Source organism: Gigantopelta aegis, chromosome 12 (genome assembly GCF_016097555.1).
Source record: "Gigantopelta aegis isolate Gae_Host chromosome 12, Gae_host_genome, whole genome shotgun sequence".
Lineage (NCBI taxonomy): Eukaryota > Metazoa > Mollusca > Gastropoda > Neomphalida > Peltospiridae > Gigantopelta > Gigantopelta aegis.
Window position 1 is genome coordinate 15944212 of NC_054710.1, and position 21384 is coordinate 15965595.

Genomic DNA, 21384 nt, shown 5'->3' on the forward strand with positions numbered 1-21384 from the left:
CTAATGGAATTACTATAGGTTTCGTACTATATACTGAGGGGCAGGGTTTTCAACATTTTAATAAATGTTTTTTTATCTAAAATGTTTTAAGATAAAAATAACACGATCAAACTAACAATTTGAAGATGCTAAGTATCAGTAAACAATACACATATTCGTATAAACAATATGAATATTTATAAACTGTATGAATATTCATAAACAGATTTCAGTAGACCTGGCCAATGACCTCAAGAGACAAACATCATGTGATAATGAAGAAGATACCAGAAATGATCTGTTGTGTAACAAGTGGTCTCATACCACGCTTATCGGTCCAGTCTTCATCACACCAAGTAATCTGGGAGCAATCAACATTGCTCTGTTACTATGGAAACAGAAAATAATTAACTGCTTATCTGAGGCCAACATTAAATCGAGCTGCCAACTAATTTATTAATAGCATTCATAACTTATTTACAACACACAGACATTAGTAGTTCGAAACTTGTCATTGTAATTTATTTGTAACATCTTTATGTATTTACTTGTACATGATTATAGTAATTTACAAAATAATTTAAAATGTCTATTTTATAACTGATGCATGTAGTACCTATTATTTAAAATGAGAATATCTTAAACTGAAATACACTTTTAAACACCCACCCAGTGAACAGGTTACTTTACATTATATAACAATTGTTATCAGGTTACTAAAAATGTTTCTCACTATCAGGTTATTAACAAGTATTATTTGGTATGGCGATTCCCGGAGGTGGGAAAATAATTATCCTAACTGGTATATGGTTTTCACAGGTGAATGGATTTCATGTACAGGATGAGGGTGGGTGGTAGCACAGACCAAGTTGTGATATATCTCAAACAGAACAGATAAATTAAATAGATTTTTTTTTCAAATCATAACTATTAATATACTACATGCCTACAAGAAAGAAAAAAATAATAATAATACACACAGACACACATACAAAACTCAACAACACCATCAACAAACAAAGGAAAAACCCAGTTTTATAATTGATATAAATATTTTTTTGATTAATATTAAAAAATAATAATTGTAAAATTGTTTTAATTAAATAATTCTTTGAATATATATATATATATATATATATAAGGTCACGACTATAATACCTGTAGGTGCTTAGGAACAAATATCTGTTTTATATAATTAACAGGGAAGTGTTATTAGTATTTTGTCATATACAGAACATACTAAAAATACACAAGGACAACCAGTCACAAATGGCCATACGTCATCTAATCTTTTTTCTGAAACTCCCCAAAATAAATATATTTTTGTGTGTGGTAATTTCTATTAGTATCCTAAGACTGAAAGCAGGATCTAAAAACAAGCTTATGTCGTAGTAATATAGAAACACGGAAAGGTTTCTAGATCAATTTCACACAGCAATGGACATCCGTCATCTAATATTTTTTCTTAAACTCCCCAAAATAAATATATTTTTGTGTGTGATAATTTCTATTATTATCCTAAGACTCGAAAGCAGGATCTAAAAACAAGCTTATGTCGTAGTAATATAGAAACACGGAAAGGTTTCTAGATCAATTTCACACAGCAATGACTACTGCAGTACTGTAAACAAACGACAGAGAGAAAAATGTTTTACATACAAGACTGGTTTCCGATATCCAAGAATCCCATAAGAATGTTTTTAATTATTTCTTTAAATACATAGTTCCACAGCTGTATAATGGGATCACCATTAGATTAAACGTTTCGGGGAGAATCTACGAATTTAGAAACGCGAACATGATGTTCCTGTATCCGCCATGCTTTTAGCCAGGTGCTGGTGTTTATATCACATGACTTGGGCATGCTCCTTCAATATGATTCAGAGCTGGCTACCCTTGACCCTTGCGAAGCGACCAATGAGATGCCCGCAAATTGTGACCTCGGGGTTGTTGCTGAGCCTACATTCTAATTATAGTGATTCTATAATGAGGCTGTCGGTCATGTGACCAGTTGCATTCTTCTAGCAGGTAAAAGGTTAGAGAATGAGTTGGGGAGAAGTTATTAGTACTAGATAGATATATATATAAAGAAATGTCTTGTCCCTTATCAAAGCGATAACAAACGTGATAGGTAAATTCCTCGCCAGATCAAGCAGCACCTCCCGCCATGGAACCGTGGACTGGCGATGCCAGAACATGGATCCATGGTGGGCGTGCCTGAACCGTTTTGGATAAGGGCACGAGAAAATAGTTCCGATTCCGATCAAGCAGCCTTATAGCTGGTCTACATGGCTGGGATGTATTAAAATATTTCACCGATAGATGGCGCGTTTTTATTGATATTTTCAGTGACATTTTTTTAATAACTAATTTCGTTTCATTCACGTAATGATTAATTTTTAAATATTTCATTCACTTCCTGACTTTAATCGTGTTGTTTGTTATTACTGAAAGAAATATTTATTAATATTAATGTTATATTTACTAGTTTTATGTAAATGTGAGGGTGGGGTTTTTGTTTTTGTGTTTCGTTGTTTCGGGGTTGTTTTTTGGTTTTTTTGTGTTTTTTTTTGGGGGGGGGGGGGGGTGTTTTTTTTTTTTTGTATTGTACACCTGTATACATCAATACTGTATTTTAATTATATATATTATATATCAAATAAATTTTTTTAATACCAATAAAATAATAATAATAAAAAAATTAGCATGTGTAATCTGAACACAAGTTCAATTAACAAAATTATTATTAAAAACAAATTATGATTTTTAAAGGGGGTGGTGGTGGTGTCAAATTAGTAACTGTATTTTATTAAAGACAGTATCTCTAGTATCGGACCTACATGTATATTTAATAGCCAAATGACATTGAGTTTGACCATAATAAAATAAAAACAAATATACATTTTTTGTTGACTGCCGAACAAAACCATTTAAAGCAAAGAAATATTTAACACCCCAGCACATTGTTTCCCATGGGCGAGGGACCATGCATTGGGGTGGGGGGTGGCAGAGGGGTGGAGTGGAAGAGGATCTAGCTCAGCTTATTAATTCACTTAGCTAAGACTGGGTTTTCCGCCATCCCAACCCATGTCTTATGACTGGTATATCAAAGACTAGTATGTACTGTCCCATTGAACACCTCCAGACTTCACAGAAATAATAGCTTTCAATAGCATGTTAGTAGTATGTCGACAAAATCATGGAACCCTAATACAGGCCCGTAGCCAGAATTTTAAGGGTGGGTGGAAAGAAATTATGATTTTTAAAAAGGGGTGGTGGTGGTGTCAAATTAGTAACTGTATTTTATTAAAGACAGTATCTCTAGTATCGGACCTACATGTATATTTAATAGCCAAATGACATTGAGTTTGACCATAATAAAATAAAAACAAATATACATTTTTTGTTGACTGCCGAACAAAACCATTTAAAGCAAAGAAATATTTAACATCCCAGCACATTGTTTCCCATGGGTGAGGGACCATGCATTGGGGTGGGGGGTGGCAGAGGGGTGGAGTGGAAGAGGATCTAGCTCAGCTTATTAATTCACTTAGCTAAGACTGGGTTTTCCGCCATCCCAACCCATGTCTTATGACTGGTATATCAAAGACTAGTATGTACTGTCCCGTTGAACACCTCCAGACTTCACAGAAATAATAGCTTTCGATAGCATGTTAGTAGTATGTCGACAAAATCATGGAACCCTAATACAGGCCCGTAGCCAGAATTTTAAGGGTGGGTGGAAACAAATTATGATTTTTAAAAAGGGGTGGTGGTGGTGTCAAATTAGTAACTGTATTTTATTAAAGACAGTATCTCTAGTATCGGAACTACATCCCACCTCTATGTCTATAGATGACACACCTAGGCGAGCGCTATACCACTGAACTACATCCCACCTCTATGTCTATAGATGACACACCGTGGCGAGCGCTATACCACTGAACTACATTCCACCTCTATGTCTATAGATGACACACCTAGGCGAGTGCTATACCACTGAACTACATTCTACCTCTATGTCTATAGATGACACACCTAGGCGAGCGCTATACCACTGAACTACATCCCGGCTAGAGCTATGTTTATGGAGATGACACACCTTGGTGAGCGCTATACCACTGAACTACATTCCGGCTAGAGCTATGTTTATGGAGATGACACACCTATGCGAGCGCTATACCACTGAACTACATCCCGGCTAGAGCTATGTCTATAGAGATGACACACCTTGGTGAGCGCTATACCACTGAACTACATCCCGGCTAGAGCTATGTTTATGGAGATGACACACCTAGGCGAGCGCTATACCACTGAACTACATCCCACCTCTTATGTCTATAGATGACACACCTTGGTGAGCGCTATACCACTGGAATACATCCCGGCTAGAGCTATGTTGATGGACATGACACACCTAGGTGAGCACTATACCACTGAGCTACATCCCGGCTAGAGCTATGTTGATGGAGATGACACACCTAGGTGAGCGCTATACCACTGAACTACATCCCGGCTAGAGCTATGTCTATAGAGATGACACACCTAGGCGAGCGCTATACCACTGAACTACATCCCGGCTAGAGCTATGTTGATAGAGTTGACACACCTAGGTGAGCGCTATACCACTGAACTACATCCCGGCTAGAGCTATGTCTATAGAGTTGACACACCTAGGCGAGCGCTATACCACTGAACTACATCCCGGCTAGAGCTATGTTGATAGAGATGACACACCTAGGTGAGCACTATACCACTGAACTACATCCCGGCTAGAGCTATGTCTATAGAGATGACACACCTAGGCGAGCGCTATACCACTGAACTACATCCCGGCTAGAGCTATGTTGATGGAGTTGACACACCTAGGCGAGCGCTATACCACTGAACTACATCCCGGCTAGAGCTATGTTGATGGAGATGACACACCTAGGTGAGCGCTATACCAATGAACTACATCCCGGCTAGAGCTATGTCTATAGAGATGACACACCTAGGCGAGCGCTATACCACTGAACTACATCCCGGCTAGAGCTATGTTGATGGAGATGACACACCTAGGTGAGCACTATACCACTGAACTACATCCCGGCTAGAGCTATGTCTATAGAGATGACACACCTACGTGTAGGTGAGCGCTATACCACTGAACTACATCCCGGCTAGAGCTATGTTGATAGAGATGACACACAACATAACAAGTAGGGACAGATCACACAAAATATTTCCTTGTTTCCATGTTTAGAAATGTATACAATGACACAGTACTTAAAGTCTTTATTCTATGTAAACATTTCCATGTATCAGTTCTTTTGTAAACACAAATCCAGAATTGATCTTTGGAAGTGGGGATTTATGTTACAATGTACCTGAGACAAGCATAATATGGTTATATAGCAACAAAGGGGCAGGATTTATGTCAGTAGGTCGTCGCTCGAGACTCTTGTGTTGCAGGATCAAACCACCTCGGTGGATCCATTATACTGATTGGGGTTTTTCTCGTCCCAACCAGTGCACCACAACTGGTCAAAGGCTGTGTTATAATGTGCTTTCCTGTCTTTGGGAAAAAGTAAAGTTTGTTTTATTTAACGACGCCACTAAAGCACATTGATTTTTAATCTTATCATCGGCTATTGGACGTCAAACATATGGTCATTCTGACACTGTTTTTAGAGGAAACCCGCTGTTGCCACATAGGCTACTCTTGTTTACGACAGGCAGCAAGGGATCTTTTATTTGCGCTTCCCACAGGCAGGATAGCACAAACCATGGCCTTTGTTGAACCAGTTATGGACCACTGGTCGGTGCAAGTGGTTTACACCTACCCAATGAGCCTTGCGGAGCACTCACTCAGGGTTTGGAGTCGGTATCTGGATTAAAAATCCCCATGCCTCGACTGGGATCCGAACCCAGTACCTACCAGCCTGTAGACCGATGACCTAACCACGACGCCACCGAGGCCGGTCTGTCTGTGGGAAAGTGCATCTAAAAGATCCCTTGCTACATGAGGAAAACTGTAGCAGGTTTCCTCCGATGACTAAGTGTCAGAATTACCAAATGTTCTCACACCCAGTAGTAGCTAATGATTATTTAATCAATGTGCTCTAGTGGTGTAGTTAAATAAAACAAACTTGAATGCCCACTCCCTCACAAGGTGTGTGGGGGGGGGGGAGGGGGGGAAGAGGGCAGTGTTTGACAAAAGTATGAAAAAGTCGTTAGCTCTGACAGAACCTTTAGCTATAGTGTCTTAGGTATTATAGTTGATACAGTTGATAATTTCCACTAGCCCAGAGTACTATAGTGAATTTGTCCAACCCTGGTGTGTGTGGGGGGGGGGGGGGGGGGCGGGGGGGGGGGGGGTGGGGGTGGAGAGTGGCAATTGTTTGTGTACCCACTACACACACAATATAATTTTATTTAAACAAAAGTATGCACAGAGACATTTTTGGGTTTTTTAAAGTCCATCTCCCAGCTATAAAATAATTGTGGTTACGGTGTGCGTCCCACTTCTCAGTTGTGATCACATTCTGGAAGAGACGTAAACTGAACCAACCAGGAAGTGACCTCATTCTCTGTGCTGACAAACTTGTCAGGTATCAACACGACATTACACGCCCTCCTCGCAATTCACAATTCACACACGATTCACTCAGACCCATTCTTTAATCACATGTGATCCACTCGGATTCCAAAGAGATCGGGTGTTAGCACCAAGTCCTGGTGAAAGAGTGCACCGCATGGAGATAATCGGGGGAATTATTGTTCAGACTGTCACCAAACGCAGGTCATGTCAGGTTTTCAATCAAACATGCCCGTGGCTGGGGTGGGAGGTTGTTGAGGGTGAGATTTATAAAAAAAAGTTTGTTTTGTTTAACTACACCTGTAGAGCACACTGATTTATTAATCATCGGCTATTGGATGTAAAACATCTAGTAATTTTGATGTATAGTCTTAGAGAGGAAACCCGCTACTTTTTTTCTTTTTTTTTCCATTAGTAGCAAGGGATCTTTTATATGCACCATTCCACAGACAGGATAGCACATACCACAGCCTCTGACATACCAGTTGTGGTACACTGACTGGAATAAAAAATAGCTTAATGGGGCCCACCAATGGGGATCGATCCCAGACCAACCGCACATCAAGCGGGTGCTTTACCACTGTGTTACGTCCCACCGGGTAATGGGGTGTACATGTAGTTCACTGGTGAATATTAATGTATCACCATATGTAAAAAAAAAAATACATATAATGCTCCACTTTCCAGACTATACAAATATCTAAGTTACCATACTTGATTGCATGTATGAGCATGCAAGACCAATTAATATTTATTCAGCAAACTCAAAGTCTAACAGGTGCACTGTACAAAGGTGTCATGATCATACATGTATTACTATTCATTTATTCTTATTTAGCCTTTAGATTTGTACTTTGTATTTACTCTCTCTCTCTGTGTATGTATATCTTTCCTCCCTCTCTCTCACACTCTTTCACTCTTTGTATGTCTATCTTTCCTCTCTCTTCTCCCTCCCTCTCTATATATAGGGAGTGGAAGAGAGAAAGAGGGAGGGGGTGGAAGAGAGAGAGAGCCAGAGAGAGAGAGAGAAAGAGAGAGAGAGAGAGATGGGAGCAGTGCTCGAGATTAAAAAAAATTGGCCAGTATACCAGTGTTGATACTAACATTTTAAAATCTGGTATCCCACCTGAGAATTTAGTATTATATGGCATACTGGGTTCTTGGAAGTCTGGTATCCAAAATTTAATTCTGGTATCCCCGGGATATCGGATACGGTTAATCTCGAACACTGGGGAGAGAGAGGGAGGGAGGGAGTGGCAGAGAGAGAGGGAGGGAGGGAATGGAAGAGAGAGAGAGAGAGAGACAGAGTTAGCAAATTCTTGACATCCAATAGCCAATGATTAACAAATAAAATGTGCACCAGCTTTAACTGACGTGTTGAATGAACAACATGTTAGGCACCCACATCCTTATTTAAAATGTGATGCGGTGTCGTGGTTAAACACATATTTCTTTCTTTCAAACATGTTCATAAATACTAAAGCAAATAGCAAAGCTATTAGTAGCCCCTTCATTCAATTTATAATTGTAAATTCCTCCCACTGGGTTGTTCAAATTACCGGAGACCATTCGGATTAGAAGGCTGGAAGTCATTATTAGGAAGTAATCATTATATTTTCTTAGTAAGCAAACATTCATTAAAACAAATTCACATATATGTACAATCAGTATTTTTGGCAAATATTTCTTATTCACATTTTCGAAAAAACTCCTTGAACCGAAGGTTATATAAAGTTGGTTTAGTTTAACAACACCACATTGATCGATTAATTAATTATCGGCTACTGGATGTCAAACATTTGGTCATTACGACAGTTTTCTGAGGAAACGTGCTACATTTTGATGGTAAATTGTTTTAAAGGGGAGGGAGGGGGACAAAGCCTGGTAACGAGGTCACTTAATGCATGGTCAGTTTAGAATTTATCCCCGTCGGAGTGGAAGAGAGAGAGAGGGAGGGGATGGAAGAGAGAGAGGGAGGGGGTGGAAGAGAGAGAGAGAGAGGGGAGCAGTGTTCGAGATTGGGCTATTTCTTATTCCAGCCAGTGCACCATGACTGGTATATCAAAGACCGTGGTATGTGCTATCCTGTCTTTGGGATGATGTTTAAAAGATCCCTTGCTGCTAATCGAAAAAAGAGTATCCCATGAAGTGGCGACAGCTGGTTTTCTCTCAATATGTGCGTGGTCCATAACCATATGTCGGATGCCATATAACCGTAAATAAAATGTGTTGAGTGCATTGTTAAATAAAACATTTCCTTCCTTCCAATAGCCGATGATAAATAAATCAATGCGCTCCAGTGATGTCATTAAACAAAACAAACTCTTTTTTGGGGACAGAAAGAAAGAAAGAAATGTTTTATTTAACGACGCACTCAACACATTTTATTTACAGTTATATGGTGTCAGACATATGGTTATGGATCACAGATATTGAGAGAGGAAACCCACTGTCGCCACTTCATGGGCTACTCTTTTTGATTAGCAGCAAGGGATCTTTTATATGTACCATCCCACAGGCAGGGTAGTACATACCACGGCCTTTGTTATACCAGTCGTGGTGCATTAGCTTTATGGGGACAGGGACTGGACCCTCTGATCCCCTCTCTTGGATCCACCTTTGCTTGTTACAGAGGCTCTGTTAGTGTTTAACCTCTTACAATATCAACAAATTGAGAAATGTTTTATTTAATGACGCACTCAACATATTTTATTTATGGTTATTTGGCATCAGATATATGGTTACGGACCACAGATACTAAGAGAGAAAACCCGCCATCGCCACTTCATGGGCTACTCTTTTCGATTAGCAGCAAGGGATCTTTTATATGCACCATTCCACAGACAGGATAGTACATACCACGGCCTTTATTACACCAGTTGTGGCGCACTGGCTGTAACGAGAAATAGCCCAATGGGTCCACCGATGGGGATCAATCCTAGACCGACTGCACATCAAGCGAATGCTTTACTACTGGGCTACGTCCCGCCCGTGTCTCTTTAAGGAGTCGACACGATTACTTAAGTTGTAACAATATTCTCTTATCAATGGCACGAGTAACTCGTAACTAACTTGCAAGTTACCTGTCATGCAACTCGCTGACAAGTCACCAGTGGTGAATGACCTTCGTCTGTAGATAAGGGGTGCAAGATTCAACAGGTTAGTAAGGGGAGGGGGGGATTAGCACAGCGATCGGCAGACAGATAGCAAACAAAACATCTCTGTCCACACACGCTCAACAACTCAATGCAACAACGCAACGCGGCCACTTCAACACGTGAGGACATGACGGGTAAAGGGAGAAAAAGAAAAAAACAGAATGTCTGGCTAATGACAGTGCATAATTCTGCAAGTATACATGTATATAATACAGGCTATCCTAAATTATGGGCTTAACCAACAGGTTACGACACATTTACAGGTTACGACACATTTACAGTTTACAATTCCCATTGTTATTACTATCAAATCCAGAGGCAGGACGTGCTTGCCTGACGCATGGTTGGTCTAGGATTGATCCTCGTCGGTGGTCCAACTAATGCACCACGACGGGTATATCAGAGGCTGTGGTATGTGCTATCCTGTCTGTGGCATGGTGCATATATAAAAGATCCCTTGCTAGTCGTGGAAAAGAATGTAGTGGAATTACCAAATATTACACACATCCAATAGGCGACGATTAATAAATCAATGTGCTCTAGTGGTGTCGTTAAACAAAGTTTTTTGCTATAAAATCCCTAAATAGACACAATATGTTTTTATTCAGGATTCACTTCACTTCTTCTGCTGATTCTTGTACATGTACAGGCTTTCTGTACAGGTAAAGATAAACTGTACAGGTAAAGGAAGGAAGGAAATGTTTTATTTAACGACTCACTCAACACATTTTATTTATGGTTATATGGTGTCAGACATATGATTAAGGACCACACACACACATATATATAGAGAGAGGAAACACGCTGTCACCACTTCATGGGCTACGGTACGCTTTTTGATTGGCAGCAAGGGATCTTTTATATGCACCATCCCAGACAGGATAGTACATACCACGGCCTTTGTTACACCAGTCATGGTGCACTGGCTGGAACGAGAAATAGCCCAATGGGCCACCGACGGGGATCGATCCTAAACCAACCATGCATCAAGGGAGCACTTTACCACTAGGCTACGTCCCACCCCGTACAGGTAAAGGTAAACTGTACAGATAAAGGTAAACCAAATAAATAAACAGTAAACTGTACAGTTAAAGGTAAACTGTATAGGTAAAGGTAAACTGTACAGGTAGAGGTAAACTGTACAGGTAAAGGTAAACTGTACAGGTAGAGGTAAACTGTACAGTTAGAGGTAAACTGTACAGGTAGAGGTAAACTGTACAGGTAGAGGTAAACTGTACAGTTAAAGGTAAACCAAATAAATAAACGGTAAACTGCACAGATAACGGTAAACTGTACAGGTAACGGTAAACTGTACAGATAAAGGTAAACTGTACAGTTAAAGGTAAACTGTACAGGTAGAGGTAAACTGTACAGGTAGAGGTAAACTGTACAGGTAAAGGTAAACTGTACAGTTAAAGGTAAACCAAATAAATAAACGGTAAACTGCACAGATAACGGTAAACTGTACAGATAAAGGTAAACTGTAAAGGTAAACCGTACAGGTAAAGGTAAACTGTACAGATAACGGTAAACCAAATAAATAAACAGTAAACTGTACAGGTAAAGATAAACTGTATAGGTAAAGGTAAACTGTAGAGTTAAAGGTAAACTGTACAGGTAGAGGTAAACTGTACAGGTAAACCATGAGCTGTTCAGTTAAAGAATGTTTCAGACCACACAGATGTGATAAGCCTCGTTACTGTGACTATCAAAACCTTCGCCTACAAACCACCATTTAACCTTTCAGCACTCGGTGCCACTGGGATTATTAACACAGAGACATGTAGGCCAGTCAGGGATCGAAATTTTAAAACACACTTGATTCAAGACATTTTGGAACAAACCTCCCATTGAATGGGAGCTATTAGTCTCTCTCCCCATCACTCCCCCAAGATTAATTCAAGGAGAATCATGTTTAGCTCCCCTTACCATGTGAATTTATATGGTATTCTGGGCTAGCTCTGGCACTCATCAAATTCGCCAATTACGAATTTTGAACACAGTTGGCAAATTTTATTTTAGTTTGGCGAAATAATTACATGTAATAACTAACATTTTTTAGAAAATAACGGGCAATTTTTGAAGTTTAATAGACAATTTGGGGAATTGTTTAGCTCACCCAAAGCTAGCTAGCCCTCGATGCGCGGTCGGTCTGGGATCGATCCCCGCCGGTGGGCCCATTGGGCTATTTCTCGTTCCAGCCAGTGGACCACGACTGGTATATCAAAGGCCGTGGTATGTACTACCCTGTCTGTGGTATGGTATATACAAAAGATCCCTTGCTGCTAATTGAAAAGAGTAGCCCATGAAGTGGCAACAGTGGGTTTCCTCTCTCAATATCTGTGTGGTCCATAACCATATGTCAGATGCCATATAACCGTAAATAAAATGTGTTGAGTGTGTTGTTAAATAAAACATTTCTTTCGGTTCCACATATAAAAAGTTACCAAATGTTTAACATCCAATAGCCGATGATGAATAAATCAATGTGGTGTAGTGGTATTGTTAAACAAACCAAACTGCATTCTCCTTTTTTTTCTCTTTTTTTTTTTACACCAATGGGCCCAGTGAAACAGAGATCAAATGCACATCAAAGCAAGCATTTACCACTGGACTATGGAACAGCCCTAACATGCATGTGCATGACTGCACTGTGCATGTACACACAGGCAAGACCTGTAAACACACACAAACACACAGACCTGCACAGTCATGTATATATAAACATGTGTATCAGGGAACAACCTAATTTACTAAACAAAGGTCACTCTATCTAGGTCAAGTCATTACAGGCACACCGCATGACCCCTGGCAACAAGGAGCGGCCAATGAGAACGCAGCACCCAGTGCTCATCTACATGTGTTTGTAAACAATGCAGCATGTTCCATTATCTACATTAGATGGACTGGTGGCAGATTAGTTGCCATGGTGACTGGTTATTGCCACTTTCACCTGTAGCAGTTTACCTGTGTGGCAGGTGAATGAACCAGGAGACAGAACCACTGAAGCGGAAAAAAGTAATAAACATTTCTAATTTCTGTAAATACAGACTAGAGAATACAGAAATGATACTGGCCTCGGTGGCGCAGTGATTAAGCCTGGTAGGTATAAGGTTCGCAGCCCGGTACCGGCTCCAGCCCAGAACGAGTGTGAAAAACTGCGCACGTAAAATATATGTGTATATTTATTTCCACTGTTTACAAAAAACAGTTTTCATAGCTCATTTAGCTGATAGGAAGGTCCTTTTATTAAAACAATAAAAATTAAAAACATAGTCGTTAAACTGGTATTTCTCTTTGTTGAACAAATCGTGAAATACTGGTTTAATAGACAATTTTTTAGATGTACCAGTCAAATCGCATCTACACTGCCTATTCTATTTATTGTGGAGAGTGATTTTTCACTCGCCTTAGCATATTGAGGTGTGTGATTTCCCACTCGCCTATAATTTTCAAAAACCAAGGACTGGGTATACTGACTTACAGACTGTCTCTATTTATTTTCAATTTTGTCATTAGTAGATAAATCATTAATTTGTAGAGAATGATCAAATTAAAACTCTATTAGACTTTCGAAACAAATTTTATTAAATTTGTTCTCTTTGTTAGTTTTTGGAGACTTGTACTGATTGTAAGGCATTCTTTCAGAAATTTAAATTTAAAACTCTTGGAGAAAATAGACGTTGAAGATTTTTAATGTTAATTTTTTTATTTAAATACTTTAAATTTAAAAATCTCTCTCTAGTAGTTTGTGAAGACTGCCCCAGAGAATCATAGAACCAAGTTTCAGATGTTAAATTTCTAATTTAATAAAAATTCAAAATATCTATTACTTTGTGACAATACTTCTAACGAGTTTCACAAATATCTATTCAAAATTCTAGAAGAAGACAGACTTTTAAATGTTCAATTTCTATTTAAAACATTTAAATTTAATAAAATTTCATAAATTCTAAATTTCTAAAATATCTCTATTAGTTTGTGAAAACATCATTGTACCAAGTTTCAGAACTTGCAATCAAAACTGTAGATGATACATTTTTAAATTTTTAATTTAAATTTTAAAACATTTAATAATAATAATAAAAAATTCAAAAATCTCTCTCCATTAATTTGTGAGGATCATTGTACCAAGTTTCAGAACAATTCAATCAAATTGTATCAAGTTTCAGAACAATTCAATCAAACTGTACCAAGTTTCAGAACAATTCAATCCAAACTGTACCAAGTTTCAGAACAATTCAATCAAACTGTACCAAGTTTCAATCAAACTGTACCAAGTTTCAGAACAATTCAATCCAAACTGTACCAAGTTTCAGAACAATTCAATCAAACTGTACCAAGTTTCAGAACAATTCAATTCAAACTGTACAAGAAAGACTTCAAATGAAGAGTTGACAGATGGACAGATGCATGACAAATCGGTATTAGAAAAGCTCCACTGACAAACATCATAACATAGCAAAAAACAGACTAGAGAATCTTTAGTAGACAACCAACAGAAATGGGCGTTTTGTGTTGAGACAAACAAAAAAGTTAAAGTCTGCTTTGTTTAACACCACTAGAGCACATTAATTTGATTTATCATCGGCTACTGGATATCAAACATTTGGTAATTGTGACAGTTTTAGAGAGGAAACCCGGTACATTTTTCCATTGGCAGCAAGGGATCTTTTATATTCACCATCCCACAAGCATGATAACACATACAACAGCCTTTACACCACAACTGGTGTATTAAAGGCCGTAGTATGTGTTATCCTGTATGTGGGCATATAAAAGATCCCTTGCTGCTAATCGAAAAGAATAGTCCATGAAGTGGCGACAATGGGTTTCCTCTCTCAATATCTGTGTGGTCCTTAACCATATGTCGACGCCATATAACTGTAAATAAAATGTGTTGAGTGCGTCATTAAATAAAACATTTCCTTCCTTCCCTCCTCGATATATCAGTCGTGGTGCACTGGAGAGAATGAGAAATAGCCCAACGGTGAGGTAAACACACCATAATACTATGCCAGGTTATGTTCCCAGCACATTTGTGCAACACATCAAAACACGTGCTCTATATACTAAAATAGATACTCAACACCTGCCTCAGCAAAATACATGCAGAGTTTTAGATCTCACTAATTTAGGTGCAACAGTGATGTTTTTTATTTTTAAAACAGATGCTGAAAATCTCTCTAATTTGTGCGCAACAGGGTTTGAGTTTTTGGACAGCTGCTGAAAAGTAATAAATATTCAAAGAAAGAATCTAATTAATGCTTAACATTTCAGTGGCTTTTAGTTGAACTGTTTTGAGATAAACATATCTGTACTTGATTTGGGTGTGTCTATTTTGGGCATACATATTTTGGGCATAATCTAAAGCCCCGAGATAAGTTTTATTTCATCATTTGCATTGCCCATTTACCCTAGTTTGACACCCAATAGCCGATGTATTTTTCGTGCTGGGGTGTCGTTACACATTCCATTCATTCATTGGCATTGCTGAACGCTGGCGAGAATTATGATGGGTGGGACGTTAAGATTTATTTTGACATCTGTGTGCACGTAAGTTTGTGCGTTCAAAGTAACAACCCAGTTCTAAATCTCACTATCATAATTTTTCTCGACTATCCCATTTCTATTCTATCTACTCTCTACCTTTTATTACTATATATTAATAAATATTCATTATGTTAAATACTTTATGCCACTGGACATTATGTTATTATGTGTTATATATGATTATGAATATTGATTACTGTCCGATGTCCATCTTGTTTAGGAGAGCACTTATATAGGCTCTGCCTGTTGTGCAATCCTTTTGACTTTTTCTGATCAATAAAATATTTCAAAACAAATTGCACTAATTTGAGTGCAACAGTTTTTTTCTTTTTTTTTTCTTTTTTTTTTTTAACAGCTGCCAAAAGATAGTAGATGCAGTTCAATTTATTGCAATCTATTTAAATGTTGGCAGGAATTGTGATGGATGGGATGTTCATTTTGATGTCTGTTTGCACATTAGTTTGTGTGAGGTAATAACCCAGTTCTGGATCTCACTAATTTGGGTGCAACCATTTTTTTTTTTTTTTTTTTTTTTTTTTTTTTTTTTTTTTTTTTTTTGTAGTAGATATTAGTTTGTATGAGGTAACAACTTGGTTCGAGATCTCACTAATTTGGGTTCAACAGTTTTTGTGTTTTTTTTAACAGCTGCTGAAAAGTAGCAGATATTCAGAAATGCATTTCACATTATTACAATCTAATTAAATCCTTGCGAGAATTGTGATGGGTGGGTGGGATTAGTTTGTGCATAGTAACAACCCAGTTCTTGATCTCTCTATTTTGGGAGCAACAGTTCTTTGCTCTTTTTTTTTAAAGTAGTAGATATTCAGAAATGCATTTTAAGTTAATACAATTTTATGAAATGCTGGTGAGAATTGTGATAGCAGGGACTGTGGGTTTATTTTGTTAACTACAATGTATGTGCACATTAGTTTGCATGGCAACAGCCTAGTTCTAGATCTACCGAATATTTTTTTTTTGCTTTTTAACAGCTGCCAAAAAGTAGCAGATATTTTGAAATGTTTTTGAAGTTATTACAATTTTATGCCTATGTGCATATTAATTTGTTTGACTACTGTGTGGTTACAACCCAGTTCTAGATCTCACTAATTTGGCTGCAACAGGTTTTTGTGCTTTTTAACAGCTGCTAAAAAGTAACAGATATTTTGAAATGTTTTTCAAGTTATTACAATTTTATACCTATGTGCACATTTAGTTTGTTTGACTACTATGTGGTTACAACCCAGTTCTAGATCTCATTAATGTGGGTGCAACCATTTTTTGTTTGTTTGTTTTGTTGTTGTTGTTGGGGTTGGGTTTTTTTTTTTGGGGGGGGGGGGGTTGGGGGGGTTTAACTTCTGCTGAAAAGTAGTAGATATTCAGAAATGCATTTCAACTTTTCAAGTTATTACAATCTAATGAAATGCTTATGTCAATTTTGATGGCCGAGACTGTGGGTTTATTTTGCCGTCTGTGTGCACAGTTCTACACTGTGCAGAGTGCAGTGCTCCAGTGTGTGTCAAACTGACCCAGTGCCGTCTGCCAGACTTCTGTATTTGGGTGATCCCTCCATGTGGATGCTCTCCAGTTGAAACACAAGACCTGCTGCATACTGATTGATTTACACACAAAGCTATTTACATAGCTATTTGTGTTGCCACTTGCCACACCAAAATGCCTGCCAGACTCAGTGTGGTACATCCCATAATTACGTAGTTGACACAGTAAAAAAAAAGAAAGAAAGAAATGTTTTATTTAACGACGTACTCAACACATTTTATTTATGGTTATATGGCATCAAACATATGGTTAAGGACCACACAGATTTTGAGGGGAAACCCGCTGTCACCACTTCATGGGCTACTCTTTCCAATTAGCAGCAAAGGATCTTTTATTTGCACTTCCCACAGGCAGGATAGCACAAACCATGGCCTTTGTGAAACCAGTCATGGATCACTGGTCGGTGCAAGTGGTTTACACCTACCCATTGAGCTTTGCGGAGCACTCACTTGGGGTTTGGAGTTCGTATCTGAATTAAAAATCCCATGCCTCGACTGGGATCCGAACCCAGTACCTACCAGCCTGTAGACCGATGGCCTAACCATGACGCTACCGAGGCCTGTCTTCACACAGTAAGTTTAAAGGTTTGTTTTCATTCTTTAACGACACCACTAGAGCACATTGATTGATTAATCATCGGCTATTGGATGTCAAACATTTGGTAATTCTGACAAATAAGTCTTGGAGAGGAAACCCTATACATTTGTCCATTAGCAGCAAGGGATCTTTTATATGCATATCCCACAGACAGGATAGCACATACCATGGACTTTTATATATAAGTCGTTGTGCACTGGCTGGAACAAGAAGTAGCCCAGTGGGCCCACCGATGGGGATTGATCCCAAACCGACCATGTGTCAAGCGACGCTACATCCTGCCCCTTGACACTAAAGGAAAGGAAGGAAATGTTTTATTTAACGACACACTCAACACATTTTATTTACAGTTATATGGAGTCGGACATATGTTTAAGGACCACACAGATATTGAGAGAGGAAACCTGCTGTCGCCACTTCATGGGCTACTCTTTTCGATTAGCAGCAAGGGATCTTTTATATGCACCATCCTATAGGCAGGATAGCACATACCACAGCCTTTGATATACCAGTCGTTGTGCACTGGCTGGAACAAGAAATAGCCCAGTGGGCCCACCGATATTATAGCTTATAGTCCACTTGTAGCTATATTCATGTATCTGCCTGGCGTCTCCCCTATATTGGCCTGGCGTCTCTGCTATATCAGCCTGGTATCAGTGCCAGTCATTATTGGACACGTGGGAGTAGTTACAGAAATATCTCTTCCATTATTAGCCAAATGATTCCGCTATGGTTTTTTTTTTATAGTTGTACAATTTATAAACACACAGAAAAACAACACATTTTGATGAGAACACAATATCTGACGTTTTGTTAGATTTTTTAAATTTTCTTCTAAATAATGTTTTTTCGTCTATCAAAGATTCATTCTGAGACATTAAACCAAAAGCAATTTTCATTTATTTTGGAACATTTAGTGTTGCCATGTCCTAAGATGCTCTGTGACAGCAGCAACCGGCCTCGGTGGCGTCGTGGTTAGGCCATCAGTCTACAGACTGGCAGGTACTGGGTTCGGATCCCAGTCGAGGCATGGGAATTTTAATCCAGATACCGACTTCAAACCCTGAGTGAGTGCTCCCCAAGGCTCAATGGGTAGGTGTAAACCACTTGCACCGACCAGTGATCCATAACTGGTTCAACAAAGGCCATGGTTTGTGCTATCCTGCCTGTGGGAAGCGCAAATAAAAGATCCCTTGCTGCTAATCGGAAAGAGTAGCCCATGTAGTGGCAACAGCGGGTTTCCTCTCAAAATCTGTGTGGTCCTTAACCATATGTCTGACGCCATATAACCGTAAATAAAATGTGTTGAGTGTGTCATAAATAAAACATTTCTTTCTTTCTTTGATATTGAGAATATAAAGTATACTGTAATATAAATTTAAACCATATAGTTCTTTGTTCATAATTTTATTATCAAGTTAACCTTTAACGTATATGTGTGTTACCTACAGACTGTGATGTAAATGGAATGAAACAATAAATATTTAACAACACCCAAGCATGAAAAACACACTGACTTCAGTCAAAAGGTATGTATGACTTCAATATCAATTGATATTAGAATTCTAAAAATCAATAAGCACAGCGTAAAACAGCTATGAAAAAGCTACATTCATGGAAAACATGAGGATGCCTATCAACATATTAAACATACACACCCCACCCCCCACCCCCCACCCCCCACCCAGTGTTTCTGCCAGAAATGTTTTTGGGGGGTATGGCACTATGGAATTGAATGCAACCATAGTCAACAGGCAGGATGGGGGTCCTTCACCAGAAAGAAAATGAGTTGAGTTTAGGGTTAGGGTTAAGAAAATAATGATAAGTAATGATAAGAGTAATTAATTTTGTCAAAAAGTTAACTTTAAAAAAAAAAAAATTTGGGTATGGCACCATACCCGTTTTACCCTCTGGCAGAAACTCTGCCCCCAAAACAAATCTTGAAAAATACCACCGGCCTCGGTGGTGTCATGGTTAAGCCATCAGCATGCGGCTGGTAGGTACAGGGTTCATAGCCCGGTACCGGCTCCCACCCGACTTTTAACGACTGTGGGGCGGGGTAGTGCACCCAATCACATATCTTTCTTCCCCATTGCCTTATGTAAATTGTACTAGCATTTGCCTGTTGCAATATAATACGACTCATGCTGTGTAGGTGGACCCCTACCCCTTCAATGTGGGTGCCCCACCCAATATAAAATTTTTGGCTTCACTGATGCCTTGCACCAACGGCATACGCATGGGTGAAGTAAATGAGAGAAGATACCCAACATGTATGTAGACTGCAGACTGCTCGATTTCCGTGACCCAGACAGACTTGACCCAATACTGGAGTTTGTTTTCTTCAGTGTGGAGGAGCAGACACTCACAGGTTGAGGTGAACCCATACACTTGTCAAATACGCAGTGTATTACACCAACATATACACACTTGTCTAATACGCAGTGTATTACACCAACATATACACACTTGTCTAATACTCAGTGTATTACACCAACACATACACACTTGTTTAATACAGTGTATTACACCAACACATACACACTTGTCTAATACTCAGTGTATTACACCAACATACACACTTGTCTAATACTCAGTGTATTACACCAACATACACACTTGTCTAATACGCAGTGTATTACACCAACATACACACTTGTCTAATACGCAGTGTATTACACCAACATATACACACTTGTCTAATACTCAGTGTATTACACCAACACATACACACTTGTCTTATACACAGTGTATTACACCAACACATACACACTTGTCTAATACTCAGTGTATTACACCAACATACACACTTGTCTTATACGCAGTGTATTACACCAACATATACACACTTGTCTAATACTCAGTGTATTACACCAACACATACACACTTGTCTAATACGCAGTGTATTACACCAGTACATACACATTTGTTTAATACAGTGTATTACACCAACATATACACACTTGTCTAATACTCAGTGTATTACACCCACACATACACACTTGTCTTATACGCACTGTATTACACAAACACATACACACTTGTTTAATACTCAGTGTATTACACCTGTTTAATACAGTGTATACACACTTGTCTAATACTTGTCGCAGTGTATTACATACACACTTGTTTAATACTCAGTGTATACACCAACACATACACACTTGTTTAATACTCAGTGTATTACACCAACATATACACTTGTCTAATACTCAGTGTATTACACCAACACATACACACTTGTCTTATATGCAGTGTATTACACCAACACATACACACTTGTTTAATACTCAGTGTATTACACCAACACATACACACTTGTCTTATACGCACTGTATTACACAAACACATACACACTTGTTTAATACTCAGTGTATTACACCAACACATACACACCTGTTTAATACTCAGTGTATTACACCAACATATACACTTGTTTAATACTCAGTGTATTACACCAACACATACACACTTGTCTTATATGCAGTGTATTACACCAACACATACACACTTGTTTAATACTCAGTGTATTACACCAACACATACACACTTGTTTAATACTCAGTGTATTACACCAACATATACACACTTGTCTTATACGCAGTGTATTACACCAACATATACACACTTGTCTTATATGCAGTGTATTACACCAACACATACACACTTGTTTAATACAGTGTATTACACCAACACATACACACTTGTCTTATACGCAGTGTATTACACCAACATACACACACTTGTTTAATACTCAGTGTATTACACCAACACATACACACTTGTTTAATACAGTGTATTACACCAACACATACACACTTGTTTAATACAGTGTATTACACCAACACATACACACTTGTCTTATACGCAGTGTATTACACCAACATATACACACTTGTTTAATACTCAGTGTATTACACCAACACATACACACTTGTTTAATACAGTGTATTACACCA

At 38.5% G+C, this 21384-nt stretch overlaps 1 protein-coding gene across 4 annotated transcripts in view; it reads right to left on the bottom strand.

Moving 5' to 3' along the window:
- LOC121386238 (dual specificity tyrosine-phosphorylation-regulated kinase 1A-like) overlaps positions 1-21384 on the bottom strand; it is a 106428-nt gene that overhangs the window by 51620 nt on the left and 33424 nt on the right. Inside the window, exon 1 of one of the 4 annotated variants that reach the window (XM_041517069.1) lies at positions 1639-2476. The exons of the other annotated variants lie outside the window; for them this stretch is intronic. Within the exon in view, the coding sequence (XP_041373003.1) occupies positions 1639-1669 (31 nt within the window). The 5' untranslated portion in view covers positions 1670-2476. Of the gene's footprint in view, positions 1-1638; positions 2477-21384 lie in introns of those variants that run through there. 4 annotated transcript variants of the gene reach the window in all.